At 41.4% G+C, this 21602-nt stretch overlaps 1 protein-coding gene across 1 annotated transcript in view; it reads right to left on the reverse strand.

Annotated features, from left to right (window-relative positions):
• Positions 1–21602, reverse strand: part of LOC122797172 (threonylcarbamoyladenosine tRNA methylthiotransferase-like) — a 2201584-nt gene that overhangs the window by 109678 nt on the left and 2070304 nt on the right. The window contains exon 7 of the mRNA XM_044065991.1: positions 679–799. Within this exon, the coding sequence (XP_043921926.1) occupies positions 679–799 (121 nt within the window). The remainder of the gene's footprint in view (positions 1–678; positions 800–21602) is intronic.

Genomic DNA, 21602 nt, shown 5'->3' on the forward strand with positions numbered 1-21602 from the left:
TTTGTGCTTTGTTCCCATTTATTATCCTTGACCTCAGACAAACACAACATCTTACAGTTTCAACTGTGGCAACATAAATAGAGATGCACACACCCCTGATAAACAAGAGAGGAAGTGCCCTGCCCACCACACTGGGGACACAGTTCTGCTTTGCTGACAGTTCATCATCTCGTGTACATGGTCATTTAAAAGTCCTCCACAGTTAAGAAACGTGATCCCAATCATGATGCCATTATTTTCAAACTGAGGATACGATTATGGAAACAGTGCTGTATGCAACTACTCCATAAATAAAATTATTAGGAAAACCCACTGAAAATAAGCATGTTCTAAAGGTGCACAGTATACACAGATTCAGTGAAACATTTAAACTGTATTTTCTAGGCCTGTGTCTCACACACAAATATCACTTGCAAACAGCTATAATGAATGAGAAGTAATCACAGAAATCAAATATTATCTAGTCACCACACTGAAATGTAGCCACAATCAAATAAAAAAAATAAGGAACCTGAACAGCATTTTTTCCAAACAGCATTACTCAAACCCCCATAGGGTTTTAGTTAGTTTCTTTCTCAATATGTTGTACTGTAGCAACGCACCATGCCTGAGAAAAATGAAATTGAATTCCTAGGTGAAGTGCTGAATATTTTATGAGCAAATTTGAAAGCAGCTTACCCTGTATTGATGGAAATGATTTCTATCAGTGGGTTCTTCCTAATCTTTGGCAAATCCAATCGAACTCCCCCCAACCGTTTTCCATTATCCTTTTTCTGCCCCAGCAGTCTGACGGCGTGACCTTCAAATAAAACACAGAAGAATCAGTCAGAATACTTCAATACTATTTTTCTGCTGCTAACAAGTGTATCAATGTTAATACTGCATATATTGCTAAAAACTTGTTTGTTTTTAAGGGGTTGATTCAGAGTGGCAAGAAAAGGATATTGTATCTAGTGATGTCTACATTTTCTAATAGTTTCTGGCAGTTGTATGCATAACAAAGTACCAAAATCTCAAAAAAGCAATATTCAAAAGACTTGTCCGTCTCTTCCAAATTATAAAGCACCTCTTCCTCTTCAGCCCATCAGTAATTCTATGTGAAATGGCACAGAAAGCATGACTTGTAAGTGGGACATGTCTGCCTCTGGTAGACTGCATTTATTGACCCAGTAATACAAACCAGACACAAAGCTCCTTTTCACATGAGCACTAAGCAGAAAACTCCACAGTGGTTTCAGGAAATAGAATATTAATAAAAAGACAATAGCAGTCTTACTATGCCGAGTGATAATCAGAAATAATTAAAAGCAGTACAGAAATGTCACGACTGTATATTAAAAATAATCAGCATTTACTGAACGTGGTTCAGTAATTCACAACAAATATCATTCAAACATATTTGAGTGAGAAGTACATGGAATACATTTTTGATAAAAAAAAATAATTTCTTAAATGGAAGCAGAAGCCCCCACAATCTCCATGTAGATGGCACATAGCCCCCCACACCCCCATAACAAGTGTAGTTATCTCTGAGGTTGCTACACCTCAGATGCAAGTTAAAACAAATTCATTAAAGCCTGTTCAAAGTACCAGTTTTGAATTAATGGACTTCAATGAGACCACCTTCTGTTTTAATGAATACTGCACTTGATCCTGATTTATAATTGCAAAGCATAGACATAACTCTCAACTGTCCAGATTTTTGCCTCATATTTTTGATTTGTTCCTGGTAAAATCTGTGGTTTTCTGGCAAACCACTGATGACTGAAGTCACTAAATAGTGGCATACATTTGAGTTTCAGACTTCATATCCTTCAGAAAATGCATGAAAGCACAAAGCCTGTTACTCCAGCAATTTAAGAAATTTTTCTAAATTTATAATAGCAATATTTAAAATCTGTCCCTATTTTTGGGCCTTTGTCCACACATTATTTTAGCTTTTGTCCAGATTTCTTGTGTTAAGAGGTCGAGAAGTATACCCATCACTGCTACAGAACGCTGGATTTGTGTACTATAGTAAATCTGCAAGATCAATGTCAAAGCAATGAGCATAAAAAAAAAAAACAGAAGAACAAGCTTCAAATACCAGCACAATTACAGCTGCATGCTGACACCAAAGACCTAATTGCCCTACTAGTGGCACAGGGTTTACAAACAAATCTGTTGCTAAACAGCAAGCTAAAAGCAACACTGGCCTTCTTCCACAACAATAGGGCTCCAGCTGCTGCAGGGCTGAACCCAAGCAGAAATCCAGCGGGTAAAAAGTTTGTATAGCCTTCGGATATAGGCCTGCTCTGGCTTTCATGTATGACTATGCATGTATGTACTTATATATACATCTCATCCTCATCAGTACATGAAAAGACAGGGAGTTAACAGTTATTCAGATGGCACTATACCAAATGCATGTGATGGTCACAGTGACAGCTGACCACAAAGAATAGGAACATCCTTACACAGTGTAAATGGCAATAAGAACATTAGGACGAGGATGAGAGGGAACGCTGGGGAGGGTCTATGTCAAATAAACAAATGCTTGAAATGTCGATCGTCATATGGTCGAGACCATATGATCGACATTTCAAGTGTTCCAAGGTTGGCTTTAACGGTGCCGTATGGGGCAGAATGGGAGAAATTCCCCTTTTCTACACTGAAGTGCAGTCTCGGAGTTGGTATATTTAAGTAGGGGGGTGCAGGGGGGCTTGCCCCCCTTGCTCACACTGTTAAGGTATGTTTTTCTTTCTTTTTTTTATTATATAGTCAAACTTTCAAATATCGACCATATGGTCTAGAACATATGGTATTCAACATTTTGACAGTTTGAATATATAACACAGACCTGCTGGGGACACCTGATGTGGACTCCAAGCCTGGGGCATTAGAAAAAATGATGTAGAAGCATGTTTTGCAACTAGATGGAGTTCCTTAACTATTAATTACACGCCCACTTCCAACCACCTCCATACAGCACCCACTTCACTTCTGCTGATATAGTGAAGAATTCAGGTGGCCAAACCTAACGATCACATGTATCCCAGGAGTGAGCTGCCACAGTGCTGATGTGCTTCAAAAGTGAGGACTGAAGGCCTGTGCTTTTCTAAGCTGTGGAAAAAGCTATCCCAGGTGACTTCCATCTTTCAGTCCAAGTCAAACAGAACTCCTCATTACCCTAAAGATACTTCAGGAATGAAGGTGCCTTCTGTATCAATTACAAGTCAGACAAATTCTTGTAACAATTGTAAACCAACTCTTCAAACTCGAACAGCAACTGTAAGACACTCAATCCATTCATTTCTAATGGGACAGTTCCCAAACTAGAGTAAATGGTGTCACAGATGAAAAATGGACTACTGTACCAGTGGTCTTCTACAAAGAAATGCAACATATTGAATCATATCTGCTATGTGTCTGTACTCTTGCATGTAAAGCATGCATGTATGCAGTTAACTGAACTGACAAATGCTCATTTTTTTCCATCTGTTGCAAATATCAATTTCTGAAGACCAATGCACATAATTTACAGTTCAAATTCAAATACTTTGGCAAATGAGTGAAAGATATATATAAACTGTACAAACAGTTGAAAAAAAATCAAACCTAAAAAGATACCAGAAAAAAAGTTGTATGAAATGCTCACCATAACAGTAGATTCTCAAATAAAACAGATGTATGGAAATACCCCATTGCTGGATATTGCCTGAGAATGCTCCGCCTTACTGACTAAATTTAAAACCAGTCACCAAATGCATTCTGCATATAAGCATTCTAGTAACTGAAGACCTTCTGACCGCTGCATGTCTCATGAAGCTGTACTACACCTCTTCCATACCAGGCATTTGCCACTGTTAAAAGGTACTCCAATAGTGAACAACAAAGCAAAGCAGTACAAGCCACCTCAACAAAAGTCAAATGGTGCTAATAAAACAAATCACATAGCACAGTATGATGCACAACTGTCTTTGCTGAAATGACACATAGCTTTTTGAAAGCATGTATAAAGCGACATGTAAGTGGCTTCATACCCACTGCAAGCTAAGAAATTAGAGATAAAGACTGCAGTAGTAGCATAAGCTCCATCATCTCCGTTTGTCAAGATGTTATATTTATCATGACAAAACTGAATGCAATTTCCAACCTATTTAGAAAGTTTGTACCAACTCCTCTCGTCATTTTTTATAAGTGAGATAAAAGCTGTTCAGAATTCTGATTTCCTTAATACTATATATACCAAATATATACTTGCTTAAGGACAGCCAGTGTTTGAACAATTATTTCATCTTTACAACCACGTTTAAAAAAAAACACTGGGAAATTGGTATCTTGATTAAGAGAAGTGACACAAACTTCTTTGGCATAATAGTTGTTCTCAAGGAAGCAATGTATTTAAGAAAAACTGTACAGGGCTTTTACACATCAAACTTTGTGACCATGAAATCTACCTGGCTGAAACAACCACAAAAATATGTTCAGAAAGATAGTTAAACTAAATAGCATACACATGTTCAAAAAGTTATATAATATTTTCAATCCTAAAAATTCATATCCCATGAAGAAGAAAGATTTCTCTGAGCAGGCCTGACATAAAAAAAATATCTAAAGAACTGTTTTGCTATAAAACGTGAAGCCACAGGTGGATAAACGTATACACATGCACAAACCACACCAATTAAATAAAGTATATTAAATGCCAGAGCTAAAATCTAATTAAACACTCTAGAATATGAAGAATGGAGGTCTATACCATCTGGAAGCCACCAAAGAGAAAACCCTTTGCTGTTCAGCTACATTTTTCTAGTAGATGGTATCCTGTATTCCTTTAAAACAAATAACACTTCACCAAAAAACAATGATCTACCAGCTGTAAATCATTCAACCTGTGAAATCAGAGAGACTTGAGGTAGGAAGGAAAAGCATTGCCAGTTCAGCATGGAGAATTAAGACCATGGCCTGCTAAAGATATTCTGATTTTCAAGATGTATCTAGAATTTACCACTAGAGTTTTTTTCTGAGAAGTGAAATTGGAAAAAAATATCACAATTTGACTAAATCCCAATTTTTTCTACTTTCCCATCCAAATCCATAACTATTTTCTCAGTAATGAGAACAGAAGACAGGAATCTAAAGGAAAGGATGCATTATAAAGACAGCTCCTGTAGCTAGAGTATGAAAAGAGATACTATGCTGATGTAATATCAGCAAACTGTGACTTAATCCATCATCCAACAAGGCAGCTAATTTGCACCTCAGGTATGGTCATGTACAAATGAAAAGGAAGGAAATCATATCAGTATGACTAACAGCTACTCTAATACATAATAGAGACATCCAAGTATAAACGTTTTAACCTTATTTTTCAAAAGCCTTATATTCCTTATTAAAATGGGGTGGATGACAAAAAGTCTTTTTATTACTTTATCTAGTAGGAAAACTAAGAAACTCTCAGTTTTAAGGCATTATATTACCTAAATCATTAGAAAAGTCAGCTGCAGGTAGGAAAGTTGAAAATCTATAACTTTTTTTGACTTAAAGCAGTAAATCTGTGTCAGAATATTAACAGAACAGCCCCATGTTAAAGCACTTTCACAAATTGTAGAGAAGCATCAGAAAGTAATTTCCAACATTATCAGAATGCACAGGACTGCATAATGCAAGTACCTACCCTTGAGAACCACAACTTTTAACAGAAAAGTAGGAACCCAGTAAACAAGAAATTAGTGGGGAACAGAAATGTGCTGTCTTCTTGCTTAAGTAAATTAAAATGCCATATGTGAAAGGCAGTACAGTCAAACCCAAGAGATCTACTTACTTAAGGTAACTGATGAAACTGATGTCTTTGACTTCTGAGTGATTCTATTTCCAGTTTCTCTGTTTTCTATAAATGTACACAATCGTATTTCCTCCTATGAAATATTCCTGATTGCTGGGTCAATTTATGCTTTATAATAATCTTAGAGCATTAACTAGTTTTAAATGAGTTCTGTAATGAACTCTACTATCCATTATGTTTTCACTAATCCATTCTTTTTAATTAGCTAATTCTTATTTTTAGTTAGATAATGATAGTAACCAGGTTTTCTAAAGATAACATTGTTTTTGTTAGCATTTTCTATATATTAATTATGATGCATAGATTACTTTCTGTCTCCACTTAAAATTACAAATATTTCAAATACTGCATCTGATGTTAAGCACTGCATCAACATAAAGTGTTTTTGTACTGACCTTTGTACCTTCTATAATAAAATTGGATCAGATTACTTCTCCAAAATTATCCCTATCTTTTAATTTTCTCTCCCTTCTTAAAGTAATTTGTACATAAAGCTATTTTATAACACTTTCGCTCAATAATTTGCCATCTTGACTTTCTTAGAGGCAATGCTCTTGTTTTACTTGCTGACTGCATAGAGGGGATCTCTGGCTTATCCTGACTCCCGTTTTTACTTTACCAAAAGTTTTAATCTAAAGAAACCAAAGGTAATTTCTGGCCACTCCTGGGCAAGTATGTCAAGGAATGCATTCTCCAGTACAAATTTATTACTGTTTTGAGAAAAGGAAATGCTGAATTCCTAGCCATTATTTAACCTTACACATTTAGTCAATGACACTACCCATCCAAATTTCAAACCAACACACACTCCCTCCTGGAACTGATAATTACCACAACCTTACCATTATCTCAGAAATATATGTTCTTCCATGACCACTACCCAATAACCTTCCAAATTATCCACCGGTAATCAAAATGTACAGTTGTGTACACTTACCATAAATGTAGATGTTCGAGTGTATTCACTGTTGCAGTCATCACATTTGGGTTATCTGCATGCAGGTAGCCCTCAGCCGGCCTGAATACCAGAGCCTTTGTTTTTCTGCATCGGATGCTTTCAGGTCGTAAGGGTTATAAAACATGCAGCCGATGCCATTACATCAGTTTTTCTTGCCCCAGATGTCAGGTGCCCCCAAAATAGGAAGCAATTATATGGTATGGTACACCCCCATTAAAAAGCAAATATACCAGAAAAAATAAATATACCAAACAAGAAGGAATGGTACAGCCAAGAGAAGTCAGGGGGCTGGAGGGAGGGTAACCAGGACTGCAACAGTGAATACACTTGAACATCTACATTTATGGTAATTGTACACAACTGTACTATGTTCTTCGTGTTTCACTGTTGCAGTCATCACATTTGGGTTGATTCCCAAAGCTAAGGAAGAGAGGAGGAAGTTAAGGAGTATTAGGTCCAGCTAGTAAGCCCTGCAAGACTGCAATGGCAAATCCAGCTCTGGATTTAGAAAAGATAGGCATGTGGTAATGCTTGGTGAAGGTATGTACAAAGGTCCAGGTAGCAGTCTCTAGGATGTCCCTGGTAGAAACTCCTCTGAGAAAAGCCACAGAGGTAGATGCAGCCCTGGTGGAATGTGATCTTATCCCCAGTGGGGTAGGTTTTCCATGGTGCTTGTAGCAGAAATGAATGCAATGGGCTATCCATTTGGAAATGGTTTACTTTGAAATGGCCTTCCTCTCTGCGCCTGCAGCAAAGCCAACTAGCAACTGTTCAGATCTTCTGAGAGGCTTAGTCCTGTCCAAATAAAATCTAAGTTGTCTGTGCACATCCAGAGAGTGCAGTATTCGTTGCCCTGTGTTTTGTGGATTAGGGAAAAAGGTAGGCAAATGAATGGACTGATTTAGGGCCACACTAGACACCACCTTGGGCATAAAGAAAGCGTTAGTCCTGAGGGGAAACCCTGTCTGCATGGAAGATAATGAAGGATTCCACTGCCATGAGGGCCTGTAATTCAGATATGCTTCTTGCTGAATTGATGACTAGAAGGAAGGCTGTTTTCCAAGAAAGGAATTTCAACTCTGCTGTTGTAGCTGGCTCAAAGGGGGAAAGAGTGAGCTTTTCCAATACAAAATTTAGGTCCCAGGCTGGAGTGGGAACTCTCCTGGGGGGGGGGGGGTCTTAAATTTTTGGCCACTCTAAGGAATTGTTTTAGCAAGGGGTGAGAGAATAGGGGTGGCTCAGTATTAAAATGTGCTGAAATGGCAGAGGCATGAATTTTAATTGACGAGAACGTTAGGCCCTTGTGGAGCATTTCTGTTAAGTACTGTAGAATATGAGGTAAACTGGGCATCGTTATGCCCATCCCCTGAGCCTGGCTCCAGGAACAGTATTTTTTCCACTTTTCAGCATAGGATTTTCTAGTAATAGGTCTCCTCACCTCCAGAATGACATCCAGCACCTGCTTACTGAGGGATGTTAGAGGAGAGCTCAAGGAATTAGCCAGGCTGCAAGGTTCAGGGTTTGAAGCTGAGGGTGCAGAATCTGGCCGCCTGCTGGGACAGCAGGGAAGGGGTCTGAGGCAGGTGCCATGATTGCAACAGTGTCATACAGGGCAAGAGGGGATACCAGTGCTGGCCTGGCCAGTCTGGAACAATCAGTATTGTCCTCGGCTTGTCCTGTTTGATCTTTAGTACAACCTTCGAGAGGAGAAGCAGAGGGGGAAAGGCATAAACCGAGAGGCTTTTCCAGGTGAAGGACAGGACATCCACTTTCCAAGCTCGTCTGTGGGGAATTCTTGTGCAGAATTTGTTCAATTGGCAGTTCTGAGGGGAGGCAAACAAGTCTGCCTCTGGAGTCCCCCATTTGTTCCTCAAGAGTTTGAATATTTTGGGCTCTTGTTTCCATTCATGTGGGTCCATGAGATTTCTGCTTAAGTCGTCTGCCAGTGAATTTAGTTTGCCTGGCAGGAACTGAGCTTGTAGGTGTACTTAGTAGCTCAAGGCTGTGTTCCACAGAGCCATGATTAGTCTGCAGAGAGGGTATGAGTGGGTTCCCCCCTGCTAGTTTATGTACCACATAACTGTGGTGTTGTCTGTCTTTACAATAGTTGTCCTGGAAGAATACGTTTTCTGAAGGCTGTCAGAGCATTCTCTACAGCTAACATTTCTTTTTGAATGGTATGCAGGTGCATCTGTCTCGGGTTCCATTTGCCTTGAATGCACTGCCCTGCCATGTGAGCCCCCCATGCATAGTCTGCTACTTCTGTTAGGGTTTGGGCGGCAGGGGGTAGAGTGAAAGGGAGTCCCTTGTTGTGGTGGCAGGCATCTGCCCACCAAAGGAACTCTGTCTTGATACAAGGAATGATATAACTCATTGTTTCCAAGTCCTGGGAATCCATAGGCTTTTTAGGTATCATTGGAGTTTCCTCATATGCAGTCTTGCATATGGAATTAGTAGAATGCAAGAGGCCATAAAACCCTAGGGCTTGCAGTATTTTCCTTGCAGATAGCTGGGGTTTTGTGGCCAATAGTTTGAAGTAGGTTGTCAAATAAACTTGTTTCTCAAGGCAGTCTTGGTTTAAGGTAGCATCCAGTAATTTAGCTTTAACATGATGGCAAGTCTTGTTCCTTAAGCCAAGCAGCCTTCTAAGTACAGACCCAGTGACAGCAGCCCTGCAAGATGCTTCGAAAGCATCAAAACCACATTGCAAAGTATGTTTACCAACATACTTGTTCTGCAGAATACATTAAATCTTGCAATTCTTTGTGTTCAGCACAGTCAAGAATCAACATCATTTTCTGTTTAAGTAATCCCATAATATGCTGCTGATACTTTAGCATATGAAACTGGCAATTTAAAGCCCTAATGGCCAAAGAAGAATTGTATACTTTCTTAACCCATCTGTCTAAGGCTCTAGAATCTCTATCAGAAGGGATAGGATTTTTGGCAGTAGTAGCCTTAATGCCTTTTGGTCCTTGGGAAATGGTCTCTGGATTCGCAGAAGGATTCTTGAAGAGGAACTTGTGAGAGTCAAGTACTCTGTAGTACCTGTCAGGTTTTCTGGGAGCTGGAGGTAAAGTGTCTGGGGTAAGGCTAGATTCCAAGAAAGCATCATCTACAATGTCCGGAACAGGAGAGAGAGCTAAAGGCCTGTGTTGAGGCAGGAGTAAGAATTCCCTAAGTATCTTTTTGGACTGGCTTTCCCAGCGGAAATGCTCCCTAAGAGTATGCAAGGTTTCACCAAAAGAAAGATCTTCTGGAAGGGAAGCAGACGGAATGGAATCCTCTGGATCAGAATCTTCATAAGTAGATAAAGGCATGTCCTAGTAATCAGAAGGAGCAGAAATATCAGATTCCTGGTCAGAAGAATCACAAGGAAATTTAGTTCTAGGTCTCTTTGAGGGGGAAGGGCTGGCTTCCCCTAATTAAGGTAATAAGGTCTTCAGCCATTCTAAGCATTTGTCTTTGAGGCCTATGGGTCTGAGCATGCAGTTTGGTTGTCGGTTTTCTAGGCATAGTGCAAGTTTTTGGCCTGGATGAAAATGATGGCGTCGGTTTAATATGAAAGTCTGTAGAACTGAATACACCCTCAGAAGCTGGTGCCTGCACATCGGCTCCAGACCCATCCAAGGTAAAGATATCCGCAGGTTCCACAGTTGAAGAAACATCTCGCAGCATACCTGACTCGGAATGGGTCTCAGTAGAGGCCTGCAAATCTGAAGTAGCGGGTATCAGGGGCTCCAAAAGCACCTCACTGAGTACCGATGGACTGGTGGCTAGCTTAACGGAAACGTCATCAGCAGTTTTGGCCTTAATCTATCTCTGTCTTTATCCTTACGTTTTTTTGGAAGATCGGTAGTCGGATGGCTTAACAAAGCCATTTTGGAGTACTGATACAGAGTATGAAAATAATTGGCTGCAAAAATAGCCCGACAATGAATAGTTCGGGGGTTGAACAAGGCACAAAACTGACCGCGAGGGACGTCGTGGTCTGGGCCTAAACAGGGGATGCAGTAAGAATGAAAATCTCTATGAGGTATTTGCATTCCACAGGCAAGACTATTGTTAACTTTTACTTCCATCGGTTGGAGCAAGAAAAAGGATCCCCAATGGGGTACTTATCTTTTTTGAAGACTTCGGGTCTGAAACTCGAAAATGAATATTTCAGGAGTCGGCCGACCAGCACTTGCGAACTGCTTCGGGCACCACACGGCAAGAAAGACTGATGTAATGACGTCGGCTGCATGTTTTATACCCCTGACGACCTGATGTCATGGAAGAAGACACAGCAACTGATGCAGAAATCCAAAGACTCTGGTATTCAAGCCGGCTGAGGGCTACCTGCAGGCAGATAACCCAAATGTGATTACTGCAACAGTGAAACATGAAGAACATCTGTCCCCAAACTGGTTACCTTCAAACCCAGATACACCATCAGTATGGAAAACCTCAAAAAGCATCTAGCAAATATCGACTGGTCTCCCAATACCAACTTACAGAATTCCAACTCGGTTACCAAAACTCATTCACATGCCCTTCTTCAACTTAAAAACAAATTATTCTCTCTCTCACACAGCACTTTTTCAAATAAAGCAAACCACCCTTTTATTTGGCAAACAGAACTGGTCTGGTACACATTACCTGCATGAATATACATATTCTAAGAATCCTAATGCTTAAAAAGCAGCATATACTGGGAAAAGTAGCTTACTGCTTCTAGACAGGTTGGGCTTGATCATGCAATAATCAGCAGCAAGGGGTCTCCACATGCTGGCCAGTCTACTAGGAAAACAATCTATGATAGTATCAGGACTAGTGGGTTCAATCTTAGGCTTTGTGTTATACGATCTGATGATGCAGATACACATGGTGCATACACTGTTCATACCAAATGTGATGAGATATATCACATCAAAACAAGAATACTATATGGGCAACCATTCAAAGCTGTAAAATGTATCCTGAGATTTGGGGAGGATGGAGTTAGTTAAATTAGCTGACAAGTACAACAGTCACAGCCCCTGCAAGGACAATATGAGGGGCTTTGATCCCCATAACAAAAATGTTTAGATAGTTGCCCATTTCACCCTTCAGACACAAAGGGCTTCAACGCATTAGGTGTTGATATACTTTCAAACTAATTGGCATACATATCATAAATGCAGGATAGGATTGTAACACTACTGATAAACAACCATTGTTTACTCTGAAATTATGTAAGTATAGGTTCTTAGGTCAGTACTAGGCTAACTGCCCTTGTGGGCCATTTTATGCATAGCCAATTTCCCTTTTGGTGCTTAAATTAAGCTATTCCATTTGACATTAGATTGGCCTCACCCATCCATTGTAACCAAAAAGTATGAAACAGCCTTTGATTCCTAACCTTTACAGGATCAGGTGGCATGGTGCCAGGGTAATCCTATGGGCTAGGCTTGTAAGGGCTCCAGGGCCATTAGCCTAGTATACACCTATGAACCTATGATACTTCTGATCTAAGAAAACCTCATTTAATCCAGATCTGTTTCAGGTCTCTCACATAAATGGTTTTAATGAACATCACAAATGAAATACACAAACAATTCTGTTTTTTCTTTCCTCAGAAAATGATTGATACACAAGTTCTTTTATTTTAACATATTTTGGAATGTACATACATATCTACTAAAATACATCAATGAACTCCAATAAAGTCCCTAGCTTGTGATGCTGCAAGTTATGGCCCTCGGTACCTCTCATACACCTGGAATTAATGGCTGCAAAATAAACTTCCCCCTGAAATTTCCTTCTGCCTGCAGTGGCCAATTTACTAATGCACTTTGAGGTTTATACACTAAAATGGCCAATGAGTTAATCATACTACTTTGCAGACTTCCACTGAGCTATCATCTGCTGCTATGTTATTAAAAAATCCAAAAATTCCTCTGAATTTCTTCCCATGCCATACTATAGGGAAAGAAGTACTCTCCTCCCCAAAATGCTGATATGCAACTTCATATCTCAACCAGGCCAAAAACTCAGAATTGTACGTCGCACACAATGACTATCCTATACCAAGTAGTCACATCACTGATTAACATTACATCTGAAAGACTGAGAACAAAGGACTTGCCCACATACAGGCAGAAGGGGCACATCTATCATGTCAAATGAATTCTGCAAGCCTAAGAGATACTGACCTGTATGTGTAAAGATGGTCCTTCCCCTGTTAATTCTGCACTCTTACCACCCACTCAAACTGTTATGTCATACCAGACATGATAGATTATGAATAAAGAAGCTACCATAAGCAGGTACTAAGCATGTGGTCCAGGAGACCAATGAAGAATCTAGCCTAATGTCAAAATTGACCCAAAGCACATTTTGGTTAGGTGACATTCTCAAGGTCACTCAGTAGACAAATGAAGGCTGTACCACAGAAAGCAGCCTGTTAACAGCGCATAGCCTTACTCTATTATGCTAACTGCCATCAGACCTAAATCTCTGAATCTCAGACTTTCTGCTGCAGAATGCATAAACATACCAGGATACACTGTCAACAGAACAGCAAGCCAACCTCTCTAAGGGTAGCAATGCCTGACAAATCTTTGTAAACTATACCATCCATCCATCCATCCTCAACCCCTTTTCTCATTTTGCACATGGGGTCAGGGTTGCAGTGACAATCATCTCGAGCCATGGTTTACACCACCGGGTGGCTAGTCCCTACTGTGGAAACTATACAACAGACTATAATAATCCGTACCTGAGATGGAACAAGACATGATTTTGTAAATTTCACAATGATTCTCAGAGAGTGAAAAATGCAAAGCAGATCTACACTTTGCTCAACAAGACTAACTGAGGAGTTGGTCATTTGAACATGGGAACACTATGACCACTACAGCCTTAATACATGCCATGACAAAAATGCATTTGGTAAACAACTTTGTGGCAGCAGCAAGGCCAAAAGGAAGGCTGCAAAATTCACAGTGAACAGCTTTGTCGTGACTGGTTCTTAACCAGAAGTACAGGAATGTCCTTTGCTATATTTACATGCAAATAAGCTACCTGGAAGCCCAAACAGCATATCCAGTCTACTTGACAGGCATGGGAACTGAATGTAGAGGGACCATGTGGAAAAGCTATCAGAACAAAGGTGATAAGGTGATCAAGTCTAAAATAGGCCTGATGCCCTCAGTTTCCTTTGTAACGAAAACAAATCTGGAAAAGTACTGATGTACTTGATGGTCTAGTGGGACCTCTGAAATGCTGTTTTTCAAACAACATTTGCACTTTCTACTGTGCCTGGTTCTTAGATTAAGACAGGACAGTGGGAAAAGACTTTGAATGAATAGAGGAAGGGAAAATAAGTCAAGCGACAGCCATGTGCTATATCAACTCCCTTATCCATACCTTTTTGGTGAAAATGGGCTACCCTGAGATATGGAAGGAGAATTTCCCTCCAACCACTTCTATTATTTCTATGAGCCCCCCTGGGACTTCATCAAGATGCCAGGAAACCAGTAAGAATCTTGGTCTCTGGGTCAGCATTCCTGTTTTATCCTAGTTGGGGAAGTCTTCTGTAACCTATCCAAATGTTGCTGGGGCTGCAGGTTTCAGTGGAAAGAGTAGTTGTGTAAAATCTTATCATAACCATAGATATCCTTCTCTTTTATGTTGCAGTATTCTTTACATATGGGTTGTATTCCGTCCATCAACCAGACATCCGGCCTGTATACAAAAGCTTACAGCCAGTGCCAGTACATAGGATGTCGCATGTAGGCTCTAACAATGTCAGCCATAAAGGGACATCTGCACGTACCATCATCAGAACAAGTAAGCCCCATGAGGAGCCACAATCCTAAGGCAAACAACTAGTCATCCTAGGAAGTAACAAGTTGTAGGGGGGAAGGCAGGAGGGACAAAATACTGCAACATAGAAGAGAAGGACATCTAAGGTTATGGTAAGATGTTACACAACTATTATATGTCCTTCTATTCAATGATGCAGTATTCTTTACATATGGAAGAGTGCCAAAGTTCAAAAGAAACCCAGGGAGGTGGAGGAAACAGAGGAAGTGAGGAAGCATTTTTCCACAAATCCATGCAGAATCGCTGTAGCAAATCCTGCTTTGCACCTAGAGATAGCAGCCAACATGTAATGTTTAGTAAAATTATGGACAGAAGACAAAGTACCAGCCTCCAAAATGGAAATGGCATCTAGTTCTTCAAAGAAATCCCCTGATGAAGCAACAGATCTGGTGGAATGGGCTCTGACAGAAAATGGTAGAGATCTCCCATGAAAATCATATCAAAACACAACAGCTTTAGAAATCAAAGATGAAACAGTTTGCTTGGAAACAGGTAAACCTAGAGACCTGGAATGAAAAGACACAAAAAGTTGATCTGACTTCCTTATAGATTTTGTTTTGTCCAGGTAAAATCTGAGTTGCTTATATATATCTGAAGTACGTAAAACCATTTCACTTGAGGACTGAGGTGAAGGAAAAAAGATGGGCAAATGGACTGATTAAGAGAGAACTCGTTCACTACTTTAGGCAAGAAAGAAGGATTAGTTCTTAAAGACTCTTGTGGAGGACCAAAAATGGAGGAGATGCCATCAAAGCCTGACTCTCAGAAACCCTCCTAGCAGAAATCAAGGCTACCAGAAACACTGTTTTCCGAGTGCAAAACTTTAGAGGGGCAGAGGCCGCAGGCTCAGAGGGAGCCAGGGTGAGCCTCTCTAAGACATAATTGAGATCCCAGGGAGGAGGCACAGGTTTCCTGGGGGGTTTGATACATAGGAAAGCTTTAAGAAAAAGTTTAACCTCCCATCTGGAAGGTAATGGAGACATTAATGGCAAAGAAGCAGAAAGAGTGGAATAGTGGACTTTCACTGAGGAATATGACAGGCCACTTTTAAGCAATTCACAAGAAAGCACTACTGGAATGTCCACACAAAGTGGATCTAGACTTCTTTTATGGTATCAGACAGAAAATCTACTCCATTTGGAAATGTAAGATTTCCTAGTATTGGGTTTCCTGGCTTCATGCAAAACCCTAAGCATGTCCTGGATGAAAAGGTACCTAAAAGGGATCAGACATTGATCACCCACAAGGTCAGCTGTCGAGTTGACAGATGTGGATGGATCAAGGATCCCTTGTCATGCATGAGTAGGTCCAACCAGTGAGGCAACTTGTAGTGACGGCTCTTGGCTAATTGCAGAACAGGGAACCAATACTGTCTTGGCCAAGAGAGTCACCAGCAAGATTTTTGGTTTGTCCTGCTGAATTTTCAGCAGGACTTTTTGAATGAGAAGGAAGGGGGGAATACATAAAGAAACATCCCCTTCCATGAGAAAGGGAGGCGTCCACCTTCCAAGCCAGACGGTGAGGGACCCTGGCACAAAAGAGAGGAAACTGTCTGTTTTGAGGGGAGGCAAATATGTCCAGATGTGGAGTACCCCACTGGTGAACCAGATCCAGGAACATATCCTTGTGGATCATTCCTTGTGGAATTGTGTCATTGATCTGCTTAATGCATCCACCATGGAGTTCTGAGCTGATGGCAGGTACGCAATTTGCAGGGTTATTTTGTATTGGATAGCCAATTCCTTGAGCGCTAACCGGCAATGAAGGTACGATCTGGTGCCCCCTTGCTTATGTACCAGAGGGCAAGTGGTATTGTCTGTAAAAATCTTCAAAGGACCTAGTAAGAAAAGTGGATGAAAGGTTTGCAAGGCCAGAATCAGAACACTCATCTCCTGGATGTTAATGTGCTCCCTCTACTGAGAAGGGGACCAAAGACCTTGAACCTTCCTGAAAACAAAGGTTGCTCCCTAACCTATATCTGAGGCTTCTGTGAAAAGCTGCTGTGAAGGGTGGGATAAAAGAACAGGAAGATCTGGTCTCTGAGATAGCACTGCTGAATCCACCAATGGAGCTCTGTTTTCGGGCAGGGGAGAAGAAGGATCAAGACATCTAAAGGATGATCATGCTGAGACCATGTTGTCTTTAGAAACCACTGAAACTTCCTCATGTGTAGCTTTGCAAAAGGCAGAATGGGAATTGTAGAAGCCATGAATCCGAGAAGTATCAAGAGGAAGCATGAAGGTCGTAAGAGAAAGAACCTTGTCTGTAGGGAGGTAAACCATCATCACATCTGTCCTGAATCTGCACCCTAAAAAATGAGATCCTGAGATTGAGTTACACTGAATTTTTAGTAATTTATTATAAACCCTAGGCCCTGAAGAAAAAGAATGGCTTGCACAATGTTGTGTATCAACTGATCCAAATCGCTGGCTAGGAAAAGAAGGTCGTATAAATAGGAGTAAACTTGAACCCCTTGGACCCTCAGGAAGGCAACGGCCAGAGCCAAGCATTTTTTGAAAGCCCTTGGGGCAGTGGAAAGACCAAAAGGCAAGGCAAAAAACTGAAAGTGCAAAGAACCCACCGAGAAACACAAGAATTTCCTGTAATGAGGGTTAACGGGAATATGCAGGTAAGCATCTTTGAGATCCAGAGAAGCCATGAAGAACTGAGGAAAGATTAGGGAAAAAAGAATTTGCAGTGGCAACATCCAAAAAGAAGGCACTTCCAGGAAAGTGTTTAAGTGGGAGAGATCTAGAATTGGTCTCCAAGGACCATTCTTTCATGGAACTAGAAACATTCTGCTGTAAAACCCCTTTTCTCTTTGTTCTAGAGGTACAGTCTGAATGGTGCCTTGAGAAAGTTGTTGAGGTAAAAGCTGAGGGAATAGATGAAGTTGACAGGAAAGGGTTCAGGAATCCCCAGGAAAGGAGGAAGAGTGTTCCAAGTTAAAGTTCCCTTTTTGGATGACAGATAGAACCCTGGATTCCTGAGTGATCTTCACACAGGCTGGAAAGGAAAGAGAAAGGTGTAGTGAGAGAGGTGTGTGACATGGAAGAAGGAAGTGGTTGTCACAGAGAACTGGAGCTGTCCTGAAAGGGCTGCTGAGATTTAGGAACAGGAGCAACAGATTTCGATTGAGGAAGTCTCCTAGAAGACTTCTTACATCTTGTAGCAGAAGTAGAAGCAGAGGATGATCGAGAAGGTCTCCTGACAAAGTACGTCTTTGCAGGAAAGTTCCTATGGAATTTGGGGGCTGGTGAGACAAGCGTTTCAAATATTGGAGCTGCTTACCTTTTTCATGCAGAGATTTAAAATGTTCTGCAGCAGCTGAACCAAAAAGGGTAGACTTATCTAGAGGAGCATCAAGTAACTTGGCCTTTATGTCATCAGGTAAAAATCGAAACCTCAATCAAGAATGCCTTCTAAGAACAAATGCAAAAGCTGCAGCCCTGGAAGATGCCTCCACAGCATCAAAGCTACACTTAATTAAATGTCTAGCTACCTGAGAAGATGCAGACAAAAGAGGGAACCTGAGATTTAACCGCTGAGTCTGGTAACTGGACCAAGGCCTGAGATAGCAAAGCCAAAGAATATCTAGACATATGTGTCTGGTAATTAATGACTAATAGCTAAGTTGGACAAAGTGTATACCTTCTTATCCAGTCTTTCAAGAATCTTGCTTTCCTTATCAGAGGGAAGGAGCTCAGCAGAAGGAGACTAGCGAAAAGATTTATCAGAGACAATGGAGACCACAGCTGGGTCCACTGAGGGGCAATTACAGAGAAACTAACAGTCATCAGGGACTTTATAAAAATCTATCAGGTCTCTGGGGAGCAGGAGCCTGGGAATCAGGGGATTTTGAAGAGGATGCAAAAGCATCCAGGAAAGCTGGAAGAATAGGAGGAACTGCAAATGCTGCAGGGACCTCCATTTGAAGCTGATACGCTTTTGTTCTTCAGAAATCTGGGAACAATCCCATTTGAAAAATTCCTGCATCTTATTAACAGTTTCCCCAAAGGAAAGTTCTTCCACTGGGGAATCTCCCTCATTAGTTTCCTCCTCAGGAGAAGCATATCCAAACGAGAAGTAATTTGGGTGGAATATGCAAGAGAGTCTTCATCAGAGGAGGAATCCTCAGATTCAGAGGAAAGGACCCGAGACTTGGTAGCCTGCACAGAGGAAAAAGCCCAGAAGCCTACATTGGCGACAGAGTAAAGGCAGGAAAAGAGAGAGAAGAGGAAGGCCTCAAAGCCATTAAGGCCTTAAGACCCTGTGAGAAAGCATCCCAATCGAACTTAGGAGTGGAAGGGATGTTCAGACATTTGGTCTTTTCTTTCTTTTTAACATGTCTTTCCAAGGCAGGAGACAAGGAAGAGGAGCTGGATGTAGGCCTATGAAAATAGATGCCTGCTAAGCCACTTTCTGCAGGGCTACAGATAGACCAACTTCAACTAAGTTGATATCAGTGTTACCATCTGGTCAATTGGCACTGGGTGAGTAGGTGTTAGGAGAGCTAATACTTGTGGAATGGGTGCAAAGGTGATAAGGAAGCAGCATCTGTTAGTTTAAGGTGATGGTCATACTTCAGGAGAAGTCTGTTTTCAGACATTTAATGACTCCAGCTAGCAAATCAGCGGCTACATAAGGCATAAAGTACAGTTTTGTACCTACCATAAATGTAGATGTCCGAAATGGATAGCATCTGCAGTCATAACAACTGGGTTGTCCTGTCGTCAGGCAGCCCTTCGGTCGGCCGGATTCCAAAGTCCGGGTCCGGCTTCGGCTGATGTCGCACTTCACCCGACGTCATCACTGCTGGTCTTCGGGTATAAAAGCATCAGCCGACGCCATTTTCTTCAGTGTTTCTTGCCCCAGATGCCAGGTGCCCTCTTGGAAGGCTAAATTTTGGGTAAAAATGCCAATGTTTCCCAAAGTATAGAAGGCAAACACAAAAAATAAGCATGTATGTACATATATACAAACAAATACACCATAAGAGACTCCCCCCCGCCAGCTAGCTATTAGGAGGGTAAATACCCTAGGAGTACCACAGAGGGAAGGAGGAGGGTAATCCTGACTGCAGATGCTATCCAGTTCGGACATCTACATTTATGGTAGGTACAAAACTGTACTATGTCCTTCATGGATGCATCTGCAGTCATAACAACTGGGTAGAATACCATAGCCAACTAGGGGAGGAGGAGGAATAGATTATGGTGTGGTTAGGATCCCTTGCAGTACAGCAGTGGCAAACCCTGCTCGGGATCTGGAATACAGAGGTAAATTATAATGCTTGGCAAATGTATGCACGGAGGTCCAAGTAGCCGCCTCAATAATGTCCTTGGTTGCCACTCCTCGTAAGAAGGCTGTGGTAGTGGCTGTTGCTCTTGTAGAATGAGGTCGTATGTTCTGTGGAATTGGTTTTCCATGGAAGGAGTAACAGAATCATATGCAATTTCCTATCCATTTGGAGATTGTCTGTTTGGAAATTGCTTTTCCTTCCCTTCCTGTTGCATAGGCTACAAAAAGCTGGTCAGTTTAGCGTAGCTGTCTGTGTACATCCAAGGTATGCAGCATTCTTTCCCCTCTGTTTTGTGGGTTGGGGAAGAAGGTAGGTAGGTGGATTGCCTGGTTTAAGGACACTCTGGATACCACCTTAGGCATAAATGTAGGATTAGTCCTCATGGACACACTGTCTTGGTGGAAGATTAGGAAGGGTTGTACTGCCATTAGGGCCTGAAGTTCAGAAACCCTCCTTGCTGAGGTTATTGCCAGTAGGAAAGCAGTTTTCCATGAAAGATGCTGTAGGTCTGCTGTTGCTGCTGGTTCAAAGGTGCGAGTGTCAACTTTTCTAGCACAAAGTTCAAATCCCAAGCTGGCAGTGGTGGTTTCCTAGGAGGTTTTACATTCTTGATCCCTCTGAGGAACTGCCTGAGTAGAGGATGTGAGAAGACAGGTGGATCAAAGCTGTATTCTGCTGAAATAGCTGATGCATGTATCTTGATGGAGGAATAGGACAGGCCTGTATGTAGAAGCTCTGCCAAGTACTCCAGAATGTTAGCCATATCTATATTCGACACATCCTTCCCTCTTTCAGCACTCCAAATGACAAACCTTTTCCATTTCCCTGCATAGTTCCTTCTTGTTGAAGGTCTGCGGGCTTCAAGGATAATGTCTTTAACCCTTTGGGAGAGATCTGGAATAGTTGCTGCTATGTGATGTGCCATGCAGTCAGTTGCAACGTTTTTAGGTTTGGATGCATGATGCTGTAGTTGTTCTGAGTTAACATCAAAGGCATCAGGGGTATTGACCACATTTTGTCCCGAGACATGCTCCTCAGCAATGGGTACCAGTGTTGTCTTGGCCAGTTTGGAGCTATCAGGATTATCCTTGGACGTTCCTCCTTGATTTTTAGTAATACCTTGTGTATCAAGGGAAGAGGTGGGAATGCATATGCTGTCAGGCCTTTCCAGCTGAAGGCGAGCGAGTCCACTTTCGATGCAAGTGGATGGAATGTCCTTGTGCAGAATTTTTTGAGCTGGTGGTTGAGAGGGGAAGCGAATAGATCTATCTGTGGCATTCCCCATTTCTTTGTGATGGTCTTGAAGATGTCCGGGTGTAGCATCCATTCGTGAGCATCCGAGGTGGTTCTGCTTAACATGTCTGCTAGAGTGTTCTCCTTTCCCGGTACAAACATTGCCTGTAACTGGATGTTGTAGCTGAGTGCCAGGTTCCAAAGGTCCAAAATCATTCTGCATAGGGGGTATGAATGAGTGCCTCCCTGTTTGTTGATGTACCACATGACTGTGGTGTTGTCTGTCCTTATCATCAAATGGCCTTCTTTGAGAAATGGTCTGAATTTTGGATTGCCAGTTTTACTGCCAGCATTTCTTTTAGGTTGATGTGCAGGTGAAGCTGGTCCTGCGTCCACAATCCTTGCATGCATTTGTCCAGCATGTGAGCCCC

Source organism: Protopterus annectens, chromosome 3.part0 (genome assembly GCF_019279795.1).
Source record: "Protopterus annectens isolate FY-2018-M chromosome 3.part0, PAN1.0, whole genome shotgun sequence".
Taxonomy (NCBI): domain Eukaryota; kingdom Metazoa; phylum Chordata; order Ceratodontiformes; family Protopteridae; genus Protopterus; species Protopterus annectens.